Source organism: Penicillium cosmopolitanum (genome assembly GCF_028827165.1).
Source record: "Penicillium cosmopolitanum strain IBT 29677 chromosome Unknown utg000005l:1.0-4006212.0:1.0-4009387.0, whole genome shotgun sequence".
Lineage (NCBI taxonomy): Eukaryota > Fungi > Ascomycota > Eurotiomycetes > Eurotiales > Aspergillaceae > Penicillium > Penicillium cosmopolitanum.
Window position 1 is genome coordinate 3,685,569 of NW_026622675.1, and position 16,209 is coordinate 3,701,777.

At 50.5% G+C, this 16,209-nt stretch overlaps 5 protein-coding genes across 5 annotated transcripts; 4 read left to right on the forward strand and 1 right to left on the reverse strand.

Annotated features, from left to right (window-relative positions):
* Positions 1-313: 313 nt before the first annotated feature.
* Positions 314-3,903, forward strand: N7509_004390 (NACHT nucleoside triphosphatase; the record flags this gene model as incomplete). The annotated part of the gene is made up of 5 exons (XM_056629027.1): positions 314-778; positions 826-1,658; positions 1,718-2,381; positions 2,466-3,506; positions 3,856-3,903. The coding sequence occupies 5 exons, from the start codon at positions 314-316 to the stop codon at positions 3,901-3,903; spliced, it is 3,051 nt and encodes a 1,016-aa protein (XP_056491761.1).
* Positions 3,904-4,262: 359 nt separating this feature from the next.
* Positions 4,263-5,993, reverse strand: N7509_004391 (CocE/NonD family hydrolase; the record flags this gene model as incomplete). The annotated part of the gene is made up of 1 exon (XM_056629028.1): positions 4,263-5,993. One exon carries the CDS (start codon positions 5,991-5,993, stop codon positions 4,263-4,265), a length of 1,731 nt encoding a protein of 576 aa, XP_056491762.1.
* A 580-nt stretch (positions 5,994-6,573) lies between these two features.
* N7509_004392 (uncharacterized protein) lies at positions 6,574-8,427 on the forward strand (the record flags this gene model as incomplete). Its single annotated transcript, XM_056629029.1, has 2 exons — positions 6,574-7,818; positions 7,879-8,427. 2 exons carry the CDS (start codon positions 6,574-6,576, stop codon positions 8,425-8,427), a joined length of 1,794 nt encoding a protein of 597 aa, XP_056491763.1.
* A 3,042-nt stretch (positions 8,428-11,469) lies between these two features.
* On the forward strand, positions 11,470-13,489 carry N7509_004393 (uncharacterized protein; the record flags this gene model as incomplete). The annotated part of the gene is made up of 2 exons (XM_056629030.1): positions 11,470-11,718; positions 11,828-13,489. 2 exons carry the CDS (start codon positions 11,470-11,472, stop codon positions 13,487-13,489), a joined length of 1,911 nt encoding a protein of 636 aa, XP_056491764.1.
* Positions 13,490-15,119: 1,630 nt separating this feature from the next.
* Positions 15,120-15,741, forward strand: N7509_004394 (uncharacterized protein; the record flags this gene model as incomplete). The annotated part of the gene is made up of 4 exons (XM_056629031.1): positions 15,120-15,175; positions 15,367-15,442; positions 15,478-15,596; positions 15,657-15,741. 4 exons carry the CDS (start codon positions 15,120-15,122, stop codon positions 15,739-15,741), a joined length of 336 nt encoding a protein of 111 aa, XP_056491765.1.
* Positions 15,742-16,209: the final 468 nt, after the last annotated feature.

Here is a 16,209-nt window from a genome sequence, read left to right on the forward strand (position 1 = left end):
GTGATGAGAATTTACTTAGCCTCCGCCTGGTCATGGCTGAAGCGGACATGCAAATGGCAACGACGCTAAAATGGCAGCTCTTGAGGCCTCTAAATGGCCCGACAAGACGCCAGACTTTGAAAACCAAATGTAATGAAGGGTATTGATCTGTTATAAAGCTGAGCCGGGTGATGGCAGATCCCTGTCGTTCGAATGTTCCTTCCCGTCCAACCCCGCGCTCAAGCCTCAATTTCAGCACCCCTTTGGGTACCACTGCAGCTGCACTTTTGCCCGATGAGGCTGAAAACCAACACTCAAGTCTCAGCTACATACTATGGCCCATCGACCACCGAATCACTTGTTTGCCAGATATCACGAACTGGTGGTCATTATGGCCGACCCACTCTCAATTGCCTCGGGCGTTGCCGGGCTGCTTTCGCTTGGAATTCAAGTCACCCAATCTCTAGTCAATTTTTACACAACATACAAGGACCGAGACACAGATGTGACAAGGATAACCCACAGTATCGATAATCTTCAGGCGCTCTTCAGAGCCCTTGCCGTCGCAATCGAGGAACGCCGAACGCAGCCCGATACCCAAGATTTACTCCTGGAAGTCGAGAAGGCAGTGCAAAAATGCGAGGAAGTCATCACCGACCTCCAGGGAGAATGTGACCGCTTCTACAAAGACGCCGTCGCTGGTTTCAAAGATCGCGTCAAAACTGCTGGGCGCCGTGCGGCCTATCCGTTTCGAAAAGGTACCCTGTCTCAACTCGAAGAAGACGTTGGAGTGTTATACGTGAGAATCTGTCATTTGCGCTGGATATTCTGCAGCTTAAGAGCCAGAACATGATCCAATATGACATAGCGGATATCAAATCGATTTTTGAGCGAACGAATGCTAGCCATGTCTCATTCACAATTCGCTCCTGGCTTATGGCGCCGGATGCATCTCTGAACCATAACCCAAATTGCGCTAAATGCCATCCAAGCACTGGTCTTTGGTTCGTTAATGGCCATCAATTTCAGAACTGGCTAAAAGAGAGCAACTCCTTCTTATGGCTGAATAGTTTCGCGGGATGTGGAAAGTCGGTTCTCTGCTCTACCACAATTCAGTATTCTTTTCAGCATATGCGACAGAAGGGTGGTGCAGTAGGAATCGCGTTTTTCTACTTTTCATTTAGCGACGACCAGAAACAAGACGACAATGGCATGTTGCGTACTTTGCTTCAACAGCTATCAGCACAGCTAGTACCGGATGGGGACAGAGATCTCAAGCAACTATACGAATTATATTATTCTGGCTCACCCTCAGTGAACGTGCTGCTTGACTCACTACACCGCCTTCTCAGAAGATTCAGCGATGTTTATATCTTGACCGATGCTCTAGACGAGAGTCCACGATACTCTAAAAGAGAAGGTGTTTTAAAAACGATAGAAGCGATACGCGGGTGGTCAATACCCAGCCTCCACCTTCTAGTTACAAGTCGGAATGAGCTAGATATCCGTGAATCTTTAAACCCTTTGTTAGATCAAAATGTTTCGCTTCGAAGCTCAGAGGTCGATGGAGACATAGAAAGCTTTGTCTCTTATCAACTCAAAATTGAACAGAAACTACAGAAATGGAAAGCTCGCCACACTGATATCAAGGAAAAGTTAACGGCCGGTGCACAAGGAGTGTAAGTAGTCTCGAGGGTGGGATGTTAATACGTGGTAATTCAGCTAAGACAACGTGTAGGTTCAGATATGTCGAATGTCAATTCAACGCTTTTGGGCGAGTGCGAAACCGGAACCAGCTTGATGAATGCCTGCGAACTTTGCCCCGTGATCTAGATGAAACATACGGGCGAATCCTTTGCAGTATTGACGCTGAGTACATTGAGGACGTTCGCCGAGTTTTGACTCTACTATGCTTCTCTGCCCGCCCGCTCACGGTAAATGAGTTGGTCGATGCTCACGCCGTTGATATCAATGAGCCACCGCAGCTTGATCGTGACGGTCGCTCGTACGACAAGGATGATCTTATCGACATTTGTCTCGGTCTCGTGGAGGTCGTGGTCGCTGAACAAGACTCGGACGATGAGGAGCCAACCTTTATTGCTAGCATAGCACATTTCTCCGTTCAAGAGTATCTTCAATCAGAGCGCATTTTACAACAAGGCTCCAGGTCCTTCGCCATGGCAAGTGCCCTCGCGAATAAGGAAATAGCCCAAATATGCTTGGTGTACCTCTTAGAGCCAGGCCTCTCCGCCGGCATATTCGATGTGACAAAGACAAGAAATTTTCCTTTTGCACATTTCGCGGCTGTGCATTGGTTTGATCATTATACGAATTCCATGGAAGGACAGGATGCAGTCGAGCCACTAGTGTTGACGCTTTTGACGGAGAACAAAGCGGCCTTTGTGACATGGATAAAACTACATGACATGGACAAGCGATCTGATGAGACGATCTGATATACCCGCCCCGTCACGGACATCGCACAGCCTCTGTATTACGGAGCACTTTTGGGATTGGAATCCATTATTCTCAGTTTCCTGCCACCTGGTACCAATGATACTAAGAAGGCATCGGATACAGTCAATACCCAAGGAGGCTTCCTTGGCAATGCGCTCGAGGCCGCATCATCCAATGGCCACGAACAGGTGGTACTTATACTACTCGATCAAGGTGCGAATATCAACGCCCAAGGTGGGTACTATCACAGTGCGCTCCAGGCCGCATCGGCCAATGGCCATGAAAGGGTGGTAGAGATACTACTCGATCACGGTGCGCATATCAACGACCCAGAAGGGTATTCTTATGGCAATGCACTCGAGGCCGCATCATTCAATGGCAATGAAAAGGTGGTACAACTGCTACTTGATCAAGGTGCAAATATCAATGCCCAAGGCGGAGATTATGGTAATGCACTCCAGGCCGCATCAGCCAATGGTAATGAAAAGGTGGTACAAATACTACTTGATCAAGGCGCCTATATCAACTCCCAAGGGGGGCAATTTGGCAATGCACTTCAAGCTGCATCAAGAAATGGAAATGAAAAACTGGTGCAAATAATGTTGGATCAAGGTGCGAATGTCAACGCGGATGGCGGGATTTATGGCACTGCACTCCAGGCCGCATCGGTAAATGGCAATGAAAAGGTGGTACAAATACTACTTGATCAAGGTGCGAATATCAACGGCCAAGGCGGGGTTCATGGAAATGCACTCGAGGCCGCTTTAGTAAATGACCACGAAGTGTTGGTGGAAATGCTGTTGGAGCGAGGAGTTGATCTTGATACCAAGGATTCTGTGTTTGGGTTCTCGGCACTGTCACGGGCTGTGAGAAACGGCTACTCTGTTATCAACAAACCTTCGCTCTGGATAAATAAGATTGGACTTGATGTGCAAGATAATTGTGGCCGGGGCCCATTGTTCTATGCAGCCTGGCGAGGAAGTGCGACTTTTCTGAGCGCGTTTCTCGCTGCTGATGATATTGACCCGGACCGGAAAGATCGTTATGGATTAACGCCGCTGTCAGTCGCTGTACGACATGGTCGGATAGAGATAGCAGACCTGTTACTGGCTACGGGAAGCGTGACTTGTGAATCTCGTGATTGTTTTGGACGGTCTGTGTTCTGGTGGGCTCAGAGGATGGGGAACCCGGATATTCAGAAATTGCTGGCGGATTGTTCCAAGACGCAAGACATACAAATACATGATGAACATGTTGATAAATTGTCAAGACCCAAAAGCTGCATACATACTAAGACATTGCGATTGCTGCACCCTGGATATATGCGAGGACACTGTCTACTATCGATGCAACATCTGCAATGGGGGGGATCTGGATATTTGCATAACGTGCTATGAACTTAAGGGACGTTGTTTGCAGGACGACCATGACATCTTTCGGAGGATGAACTATGATCTTTTGGATTAGCTCTTCGCGGGGTACGAAAGCAGGACACCCCAATTCTCTTCCGTCGCCAGTTCTCAACCTGATCAGTATTGTGGGGTTTATACTTGTTGCTATAGGTGTAAGGATCTTCGGATACTCACAGAGATCAATTTACGACGGAGAGACCAGGCAAAGGTAGTAGTAGCGTTTCGAAGAAGCTATATTCAGCTTGAGGTGAAGAAGACGGAAGCTAGATACAGGAGTAGGCAGTGGATGCCTAAATGGGTGCCACAGGTGTGAGGTGTAGTAATCCGCAGCAATAGTAGTGACGACCTATAAAATCTACCCTTGGCAGTAAGAAATATTTCCTCGCACTTTGATTATAGGTAAAGCTCATATTTCTAATTCTCAATAAAGGGAAGCAATAGGAAAGATGGTGTTTCACCCCCCGTGAAAATGGTAGACTCGCCCCCGAATGTATCTTTTGGTCGATCTTGAAGGTGGCTATGCGTGCAAATCGTAGGGTTCCGCATTTCCCACGGATTTCCAGCTTCCCTCGGAGGCATCATCCTTTCGAAGTCTTTGCCACTAACTTGAAGTGCGATTTGGGACCCTTTAGGGAGTAAGATGTTTGTGGGCCAGATTTCAACATCCAGCTCATAAACCTTCCCGGGCTGCAGTGGTTGAATTTCGTCGTGGCTGTGATAGGGACGATAGGGTAAGGTTTTCGAAGGATCCAGCTTTCGGTGAGACGCTCTCAGCCATCCCTGTGAGAGTGGTGTATTTGCGTCTGCTGCACCTTCAAAGACAATTTCACGGTCGTTGTGAAAGGCTTGGAGTGTGAGGAAGAGATCCATGTCAGTCGTCGTCGAAGAACCAAATAACTTAGCTGCAACCGGCCCGGTAACCTCAATATCTTTCTCGAGCGGCGGCGATAGAAATGTCAATGGACGTCCGAGAGCAGCGAAGCTCATCTTCGACCACTTGCAAGGAGGGTCCCAAGACATCCCAGGAACAGCGAATCCATCAACGCAATCAAGATACAACTTCTTCCATTTGGTGTTCTGCAGTGGCCAGGATGTCTCTTTTCGTTGTTCAAACTCATTACTGAATGGCCTCCGCAGATGAAGAAGTACCGGTGGTTCCTTGTCCCATCCATTGTCGATTCCCTTCAAGAAATGATCCAAGAAACGCTTCTGTAAGGCCATTCCATGATCAAGATAGAACCATTCTTCGTGTCGACCTGGATGACAATCGAGCCATTTCTGCTTCGAGGCAGCTTGTGTGAACGCTTCAAAGTTGCCTCGGGGATGAATCCCGAACCCTCCCCAGTTTGCTGCACTGAGGAATGGTACTGTCACTTTACTATAATCAGCCGACCTTTCGCGATACCATTCATCATCAAGAGGTCTTGAGAGAATGTCCGACACGGGGTCTGTCCGATTTCGTTCAAGCTCGATTTCCGAGAGGGATGCGGGCCCACTGCTTCTCTCACCAAGCCAGGGATCTTGCCAGCCTCGAGGATTGCCATGTTGGACTGCAATAACCTGCTTTGGATACCACCACTTGAAAAATCCATCGTTTTGGATCCCCCCATGGCGCATCATATCACGATATGCATCGCTTGCACCCTCCCAAGGAATCATCGCAGCCAAGTGAGGTGGTTGAAGTGAAGCCACAAGCCATTGCGTGATGGCATAGTAGGAAATGCCATTCAGACCAACCTTCCCTGAGCTCCACGGCTGAGCTGCGGCCCATTCGATTGCGTTATAGTAATCTTTGGCTTCTCTTTTCGAGAAGATGTCCAGCTTTCCGGGAGAACGGCCTGATCCGCGGGAGTCAACTCGAACACACACATAGCCCCATGCTACCCAGATTTCCGGATCAACTAGCTCCCAAACCATCAATTTCTTCGTGGAATCTTGGAGGACCTCGGGTTTTGTTGCCATCAAGACATCCCACTGGGGTGCGAAGGCGTCGCGATAGGGTACGCCCTTCCCGTAAACACCGAGAGTCATAATAACGGGGCTTGGAGTTTCATCCTTCGGACGAAAGACATCTGCCTTCAGAACTAGGCCATCTTCCATTACTATCGGGACGTCGCGCTCGATAATCATTTTGTCCATGGTCATTGATGTTTCGATATAGTAGTATATCGAAAGACGGTGCTAGGTAGCGATTCTAGGAAATCTTGTAGCGACAAAATGTAGTACAAGAACGAAAAGAAGAAAGCTGGGCGGTTACTAGTATTTGATATTAAACACATAAATTATATAGAAACATGAAACGCGGCTATGCTCAGAAATACATCGTCGGGACTTTCCAAGGTTAGTCCGTCGCATCCAAGCTGCACTCGGTAGCAGATTAAGCGCGAAACACCGAGCGGTGGAAGAGATCGCGGATTTCCCGACTCCGTCCTCCGATCTATGGAGGCTCGAACACTTCTTAACCGAGACCCTCAGACCCTGCAGTTGCATTAATTGTATATCCGTGCCCCATTAGAAGCTGGTTTCTCTACAAAACTTCGACGTTTCAAAATATACCAGCGACAATGTCAATGAATCACGGCAAATTTCCTGACCGAACCTCCGTTGGATATTCGTTTAAAAGCAGAAAGCAATGAAGCGAGATATTGAAATCTTTGCATAGTTCCAGAGACCCAAAAGTCCCCACACTATAACCGCGGAATTATACTCTGCATAAATCAACACAATGACTACAACTGAGAAACTCAAGTCCCGTTTCCCTGATCTCAACTTCGTGAAGCCACTGCCAGTGGACAAACACCCAAGGTATGAGAAATCAGGCATCAAGTTCAGTCCGAACAAGCGCACCGTGCTGCCCAAAGGACATGTCAAAGAGGATGGCCGCAAGAAGGTTCTTGCAGACACCCTATTAAATAGCGACACTCCAATCAAACTACGAGATGGAGTCCATGTGTACGCTGATATTTTTCGACCGGCCAATTCTGATGAGCATCCCGTCCCCGCTGTTATTTGCTGGAGCCCATATGGAAAGACCAGTATTAGTCTTGATATGATTTGGCATCGCGCAGGAGTCCCCAAGGATTGGACGTCTGGTTATGAGACATTTGAGGGTCTCGATCCTGCAGAATGGACCCGCCGAGGATACGCAATTGTAAATGTCGACGCTCGCGGGGTGCAATTCTCAGAGGGTACATACTTCTTCTGGGGTGACCAAGAGGCCGAGGATATTCACGATACGATCGACTACTTGTCCAAGCAGCCATGGTGCAACGGGTCTGTCTGTATGGGTGGGAACTCGTACTTGGCGAAAGCCCAAGTAAGTTTTGCCTCTAGGCAGTCTCATCCTGCATTGAAGGCACTTGCTCCGTGGGAGGGATTTACAGATATTTATCGACAATTGTACCTCCGCGGTGGATTTTCCATGAACAATGTCTTCGCTGCGCAATACCAATGGGGGGTAGCTGGTGAAGAGGGTGTTGAGGATGTTGCGCAAATGGTGAAGACACATCCTTTGTTCGACGATTACTGGGCCCAGAAATATGATGAAGTCTCGAACATCGATGTCCCACTTTACGTATTGGGATCTTTTGGTAACCCATTCCATGTTTACGGATCGTTCGATACCTTTCGGCGCGCAAAGTCTACACACAAATGGATGCGAGTTCACGCTCGTTTCGAGTGGTATGAAATGTACGAGCCCAAGTCGATCGACGATTTGCAGCGATTTTACGATCGGTATGCCAAGGGAATCATGAATGGCTGGGAAACAGATACACCACCACTGCGTCTTTCTCTTCATGGTTTTGGAACCGTGCCGAATATTGTTGAAAGATCGGAAATCGGGTTCCCACTGCAACGCCAACAGTTGAGGACATATTACCTGGATACCAGCGTTAAGAGATTGAAGTCGCTTCTTCCGCCCAATGAGGCTGTTGCGTCCTACGATAGTCAAGACTTGAATGCGTCTTCGGTATGTTAATCCCGTAGCTGATATCTCCTTGCGCCTTTCAGCTAACAACAGATCTCAAAGGACTTCACTATCCATTTCGATGAATACACCGAGATTGCCGGGTATGCAAAAGTGCGGCTATGGATGTCGTGCGAGGAAAAAGACGATATGGACGTTGTCGTCCAACTACGGAAGATTGACAGCTCTGGAAACCCTTTAAAACAAATTCATTTCCCATGTCCTGCACCGGAAAATGAGGCACCGGAAGGCGAAACCGTGAAGCTCTATGGACCTCAGGGATTTCTTCGGGCCTCTTCCATAATATCTCGTGACGTGTCACGGACCAGTGCTGATGGGCAAGAAGTTTTCTATAGACATGACCAGGAGGAAAAGGTTCCACGGGGAACTATCATTCCCCTGGAAATCACACTTTGGCCGATGGGTATGGTTTTCGCAGCTGGCGAAGGGATCAAACTCTCTGTTGCAGGGCATTTTTTAAGCGCACCGGCTACGCCAGCGATTCAGCTGGAGAAGCTTAATAATGAAAACTTAGGACAACATCTGGTTCACACTGGTGGAAAACATGATTCATGTCTCATACTTCCTGTAATTGCAGGAAATCGAACATGAAACAACCTTCAACCTGAAATGATTCTATATTCAATAGAAAAAGGTCTACGACCATGAAGCCAAAGAATCACTTACCCTGGATCTGTTAGATACTACAAAGACTATAAACAAGTCAGATATACAAAAGGAAGTAAATGGGGAAAGTAAAATAATAATAAAAGGTAAAGGCAAAGCGCTAGTCATACGCGCAAGCGACAACCTACGCGGCAAAGCCCACGCGATCAAGTCGCACGACCTCCAACCCATGACCATGCAGGAGTAGAAGACTTGGAAATCCGCCCAAGAAGCCAAGTAAAAGTACCAGGTTCCCCGAAATTAAAGCCGAGGCAGACCTGGTTCCAAGGGCTCCTATTGCAACGCGATATGCGTCTATGGCCCAGTCGGAATTTTGGTGCATGAACCCGTGATATGACGGGCTGCACCTCGATAAAGAGAAAGCCCGCGGACTGGACTTTGACTTACTTTCACCTGGGTTGGGCTTGGATTGCCTGGTCTCACCTTGACCGAATTGCAGATGATAATAATAGTAGATAGTGTTCGAGGTTGATTGAGGCCTTGCGAAGGGGGATTTCAATGCACGTCGCAAGCAAGAGGCGAGAGTTAGGCTGTCGCGGCCTGATTATTGCCGGTCGTGCGTGTGTTTGTGCGTGTGGGATGGAGGGATGGGTTGGGTATATCATGCTGTGATATAGTGTGCTGAGACTTAGTGAGCGGGAGATGGCATGGTGGTCATGGTATAATCGGCAGCAAACCACCGCAGCGTGGCTTCCAGACTAGCCTAGACTCAACAGTTGGGTCGAGAGACACTAAGAAAAGAACCTTGAAGAATTGAATTTACCCTATTGTCATCAAGGTGCTCCGTCCGCCGTACACCGTACTCCGTAGAACTTGCCTATACTTGGCCTCGAGAGCCAAGAGGCTGACAAACATCCCATGCTCAGATAAGCGTGCCATCTCGCAGCACCGTATACTAAGACAACTGGCTGGAATGGCATGCTACCATGCCACCAATAGTAACCTCGCTAGGTATTCCACCTTCACTGAATGGATACATCGTGTCTCTTCGGCGCTCAATGACGAAATCAGCCGTGTCCAGCCTTCACTCAGAGAGGTCAAAACAGTATGAATGTCCGGTGCGAAGTGTCAAGCTGAAACTCTCTCCCCATAAGCTGTACTGATCACCGTTGCGAGGGATCGAGCATTCTCGCTGACTCCTCGGGATGAGCAAAAGCGTACGAGAGCTCGCCGAACATGACACATCAAAATTGACAGATAACAGTCACCCTTATTCGGTCCTGGGTTTGCTTACCGCTCCGTTTCTGGAGGATCGACGTGATCACTGTGGTTGGGTTGAAACCGCGTCGATCCGTCGCGATGCTTTTCGCTCTTCCGCCGCCTATGAAGAGCCGCTTTGGCAGCCCCGGTGAAACGCAGCGGCAATCGCGTTCTCGAAAAAGGTGCCCTGGAAAGTTGCGACATAGACCCAACTTGGAAATGAAAAAAAGGATTCCACAGTGGATGTGCTCATGGTGACCACGATGGAGTCGCCGTCATCATGGAGACTGGACAGGATGTGTTCGTCGCTCCATTGGACTGTCACTAGTGTGCGATCGGCCGGGCCTAAACCCCCTGAAATTGAGACCGGCGGGACTCTTGGTCACAGAGGTAGTGGCTAGCGTTTCGCACTAACTATTGTACTCAAGTGTGCTCTGGTTAAGTCACACATATAGAGACCATAGATTATACAGATCAGCACGCGCAGTCTCCGTGTTGCATGCATGTATTGTAGGCTATGTATCTAAGGCGGACAGTCGTACCTCGTGCAGACCAGTCCCGCAGTGCTGGAGACATTTCCCATAGCCACGGACAACGGTTCTTTGCCCGGGCAGTTGGGCGCAGGGCACCCTCGTCACCTGCAGGGCCCGACTGATGGACCAGCTGCAGGACGACGTGGCAGTCGAAGAGACGGTGGGAACACTGGGGGGGATGTGCTCCACGAGACGGTGGGTGTGAACTCCGTCAGCCCCATCGGCCACTCCAGGAAGCCACAGACAGCCATGGACAGCCATAGCAAACTTCCTGGTATCAGGGGAGGGATGGGATACTCGACATGGGGGCAAGGCCATAACTATGGTAGGCGATGGAGTGCTCCCGCATTAGGCGCTACGGGGGCTGCATTGTAGGAGTCTCAACGCCGCAGCTCAGGGGCTCCTGTAATTCGTCTGCAACCTCCAAACACACCAGCCGGGTTGTCCTCGGGGCGATCCGGTTCGCTGCCTCACTTTGACTGATTTGTTCCCGTCACCGCCCGTTGCTGCAGCTTCACATCGACCAACCAGTCGCGCAGGATGCATCCAGAATCAGGGAATAGTCAGCGAACGGTCCTGTCACCCCCCAGTGCGAGTTTGGTTACAGAGTACACCATCCATCAAGACAGGACAAAATGCATAATGAGCCACTTGGGAGATGGAGCCACTGGTCTCTCGTGATGGTCAGATCGTATTGGTAGGCAGTGCCCCCGGGGTCCAGACCTCTGGCCCACTTGAGGATTGACGTCCCCCATGCCGTCTTGGTCTTCGATAGAAACCCTTCTTCGTATAGTAGTGTGGAGATCCTAAGAACGTCCTTAGGGGCCCGGTGCTTGGAGGATTTGCTCCGGGACTTTTGCATCAATCCTTCCCATCTTCTTCTTCTTTTTTCTTCCCTTCCCATGATGCCCAACCTGGCCCATCTATATGTGCTATGATATGATTCTCACTCGCTTGAGATCCAAGATCCATCTCTTTTAACCCGCGCTCCGCCTCCATATCGTTCCCGTTCATCTTATCGACCCGCCGATCTATCGTCGCATCTCGATAAGATCGGTTTCAAGACCATCGTAGGTTGTCCCAGCTTTCCAGTGCAGAGCGCAAAAGCTCGCTGGCTGTTGTCATGCACTAACCATGCATATAGATACTACTTTTACCCTGGTTCCAACCCCGTCCTTTGCATTACTGATAAACAGTGCCCCAAACGATCAGAGGCCCCTCCAATCCTCGCGACATGGCTCTCCAGGCCGACGAGGAACTATTCAAGAGTGCCATCTCTGGGTATCGCGATGCATTTTTGGTTCGACACTCCCACCTTCCGGAATCTGAGCGCAATAGGCTCTGGAGCCAGCAACTCAGCCAGTTCATCCCAGTCGATCGCGAAGACGCTGCGCCTGGGAAACCTGGCAAACGGACTCGACAGGATGCCACCCCGCGGACACTCCCTGGTTCTGGCCCTCCAGAGGCAAAACGGCGAGCCACCGTATGTGTGACCTTGGTCTCTTGCTCCTCCTCTTCCTAATCCTCCACTGTCCCGCCCTTTCCTGCACTTCCTATTTCCCCATCGCCAGCCCAGGATTGACAATTGGCAGAGCCCGGATCTCCCGGTGACCCACGAGCTGCGACGCGCCCTTTCACAATCGTCCCCCCGGGATGCGCCCCGAGAGGGTGCGCCGCTCTCGGGCCCAGGCCAAGGCTCCTCTTATCGACACACGCCCATGGTGCGCTCGCAAAGCCAGCAGATCCCCGTCTCCTACCGGCACCCGCCGGCTGGGGTGACTATGGGCAAGCGACAATCCTTTGGACCGGGCCAAACGAAACGTCTCGATCATGTCGATGAATATTCGCCATCTGAATATGCAAAACACTTGGATGACCCCGACAACCAGCCCCAGCCCTACAGATCCGCTCTGTCTCTGGGGCTGGCGACTGGATCGACTGGACCGACTCCATCTCCGGCAGCCGCAGCAGCGACATCTGGTGTATACCACTCTGGACAGGCATCCCCCACGGCTGATCCGTCTTCGGCGGCCGTTGAAATGACTCGGAGCGGAACCACCGATACCATTATCGACAGCTTTGACATGTTTCGGTTCAACTCGACAGGACCGCGCGCGGATCTGGACCAGACGTACTCCATCCCGCCGGAGTGGGTGCCCACGGCCACCTCTGGTATCTCGTATCAAGACTCTTTTCCTTCATCCCTCTATCCTGACTTAGATCACACCACCTCATACCCATTCTCCTACCCCAATTCCACCCTTTTCTCCACCTCTGCGCCCACCACTACCTTCCGGCCACCAGTGCCACCCGCATTTGTCACCGAAGCGACGGAGATGAGACCCTCGTTGTCAAGCTCGAGCTCCGACTCGGACGAAATCATGCCTCCTTCGCGCGCGATCCGCCGAACCCAAGAACAAGTCGCGCATGCAGCTCGACCCATCGCCCCCAAGCGAGACTCACACGACAGTATAAACAGCCAACCAGAACCCAGAGACAGCAACACGCACAGAATGCTCCGCATATCCTCCACCGACGGCACAGCCAAAGAAGTCGCCGCCATCCCGAAAGCCTCAGTGCAGCGCCCACCCCGGATAAAGACATACTGCCACATCTGCAACGACCAACCAGAAGGCTTCCACGGTGAGCACGAACTGCGCCGCCACATCGATCGCGTACACGCACCCGTCCGCAAGGTCTGGATCTGTGTAGATATCTCGCCCGGCAAGGATTTCCTCGCGAACTGCAAAGCCTGCCGTAACGGTAAACGATACGGCGCAAACTATAACGCCGCAGCGCATCTGCGCCGCACGCATTTCAATCCATGTCAGCGTGGCCGCGGCGGTCGTGGCAAAGATAGTGAGAAACGCGGTGGTAAGGGCGGTGGAAATCATCCCCCGATGGACGTGCTGAAACACTGGATGAAGGAGACGACCGAACGGGCCAATGAGAATACCCCGTGTGATATGCTTCCCGATGGCCTTGTAGAGGATGGGGGCTATCCGGCTTCATTGCCATTGCCCGATCTCTCTTCAGATGCGACTGCGATGAAACGGGCTGCGGCGGGAGGTATGAGTGCGACTTCGCCGGGCGAGGCGAATATGCATGCGTCGCTGGGCATGGAGTCAACGCTCATGCATGGCTATGAGGCGTATCCGGTTTCCGCGTCATTTGACTTGGACGCGACCCTCGATACGCCGTTTTATCTTGATTCGCAGCCTTTGCCGTCGGAGTATGATTCGTATGTCATGTGAGCTGATCGTAGTGCCGTGATTCCATTGATGGATGGATTCGAGTCCCCTTCACTTCTCCCTGTTTATTTTTTTTTTCTTCATTTTTTTTCTTTCTTTCTCCGCTTTCCCTTGGTTCTGGTTCGTGTACTTTAATTTCCTGGTCATATTATCGGTTGGATGGGATCTGAGAATTGGTTTCTAGTTTGGGATATTGGAAAGGAGTCCGTTATAATTGGTTTGGTTTGGTTGGTCTTGGAAGAACCCCATGTTCTGCAGCGTATTTTGGTCATTGACTGGAAGGGTCTGGATATTGATGGAAACTTGGGTTTATATTTTGGTTCCATTTCTTTTTTTTTTTCTCGCGTTCCTTTCCAGGTCATTTGGATCTGGTGCGGCGCTCGGCTGCTTCTCACGACAGGAATATTTGGTGAATCTCCCATCCCGAGGTATTGATGTGGCCGCGGGGCTGCAAATGAGCTTGTTGAGAGATGCGCGGGCGTACTGACACGATGATGATGAGCCACTAATGATGTATCATGAACACTTAATGACATTTCCAATTTCTTCACGGACAGTTGCACAGGGTCGTAGTCTCCACAATACTGTACGATACACAGCCTTGCAGTGGAGTACTAGTTACTCCTAGTGGTAGTAAGGAGTACATATGTACTCCATAGTCGCGGTGAATTGGGTCGGGATCCAGCAGGGTTGGAGTACCGCCACAGGATAGCCACAGGCAGCAGCAATACAGGCGGTCAGGTCAAGAGTGGACGATCGACCGAAGGGGGGTAGTTCGTGCAGCAGGAAATGGTGTGAATGGTGGAAGGTTGAGGGAAGTGGGGAGAAGTGGAGGAGTAAGTGACATGGTGGCGGGTGATATAGCCAATCACATGGATCGACATCGGCAGAGTGGATGTGGTTAGCCACATTAGTGTGGCTGACTGCGTTGGTTTGGTACTGTAGGGCTATACTGTGGCTGAGGTTACACGGTATTTACCGTAGGGCCTAATTGTAGACTGTGCTCGACACTTGAGAAGGAAACCAGGGATCTGTGGATCTAGGCATCAATCTCGGGAATACGGGTACTACTTGCACAGCCAATCTATTCTAGAATTAGCAAATGCAAATGAAAATGCCTCGTAGATTAGTATACTCCATACTCTAGTTACTACAGTACATATAAAATACCAGTTCAGCCCTGCCAAGCCCAACCGGGCCGAGCAAGTTTCCCAGCCGTACATCGTACTTTCCCTCCGTAAATACAGTGGTGACTGGTGAGTGGTACTCGTACCTTCCCCCAGGCTCACAGGCTCAGGCTCTTCGGTAAACTTCGTCTCCTCTTTTCCTCCTCCATCTCTCTCACCTCACCACCTCTCACCTCCTCCCATCCGCATTTTCGCCCTTCTCCGTCGCTTCTCCAACTTCAGGTAGGTGAACCCTCCTCGACTTCACCCCCCCCTTTCCTCGCTACCGCCCATCCAAACATCCGTCGGTCCTTTGTTTTCCCCCGGGCGTCGGCTTCTCCTATCGCGACCCCAGCCTTATCCCCGCCTTTGATCCAGAGTCGCCGAACTCTTATTGCTTGTTTCGCCCATTTGGAGCTTCATTGGCTAATGCGCTGTCTTGTCCTCATAGGTCCTCTTCCGACGCTATGGCTTCCCAAGGTTATTACGGCCAGCCGCAGCAGCCCCAGTACCCCCAGCAGGCGTAAGTCGACCTCAAATATTCCATCTGCTGCCACGTTATCCTCGTCAATGTCGCACTGCGCATCGAATCCCCTTCTCCGATCGGCAAGAATCCAAGAATTTGCGCTTCGGTGGACCGGAGCGATGGCGTTCAGACCGATATGAGAGACCACAAATGCGTTGAACATCTCGCTGATTGTTCTTATTGAATAGCTACCCTCCCCCTGGTGAATACTACCAGCAGGGTCCTCCCCAGGGCTATCCCCCGCAGGGGTACCCTCCCCAGCAGGTAGGTCTTCCTTGAATCATGTTTAGATTCGCTAGCTAATGGTCATGTTAAAGTACGGCCAAGGCCCCCCTCCTCCCGGTGCTCCCCAATACGCTCCCCAGCAGGACAACAACAAGGGTAAAAGCGGTGGTGGCCAGGGCTGCCTCGGTGCCTGGTGAGTTTATATGCTTTTTTCCCAACCTTGCGCATAGCTAATTTAACACGTCTCTTCTAGTCTTGCAACTCTGTGCTGTTGCTTCGTGTGTGAGGAGGGTTGCGAGTGCTGTGCTGAGTGCATCGAGTGCTGTGAGATGTGCTAGATTCGACCGCCGATGACTCTTGACGATACTTTTCTTCTTCATGGCGTTCGCGTTTCTCAGATCCGCCCGGCGGGTCTATGGGGCAGATTTTCTTGCACACCGCACTCTTTGGATTAATCTATTTCACTTCGAGATATGAATCGGTGGATTTCTTGGGGGTCGGTACCAAACATTCTAGTTTCTATTGCAGCTTTTTCCCTGGCTCCTTCAAGTTAATTTGATACTTTGCTCATGTGTTTATAATTATGTGCCCTCTGGATCCGTTCACCATTAATCTTAATATAAACGCCCTATTCCCAAGACTGTCTTCCTCAGAGTCATCCCGAGACATCCTTGCAGAGACACCCTCCTTTCAACATCTCCATGCGCTCAGCCTTTCGGCAGTTCTACTCGCAGTGTCAGTTCTACTCGCAGTGTCAGTTCTACTCGCAGTGTCAGTTCTACTCGCAGTGTCTTTATTCCATCATG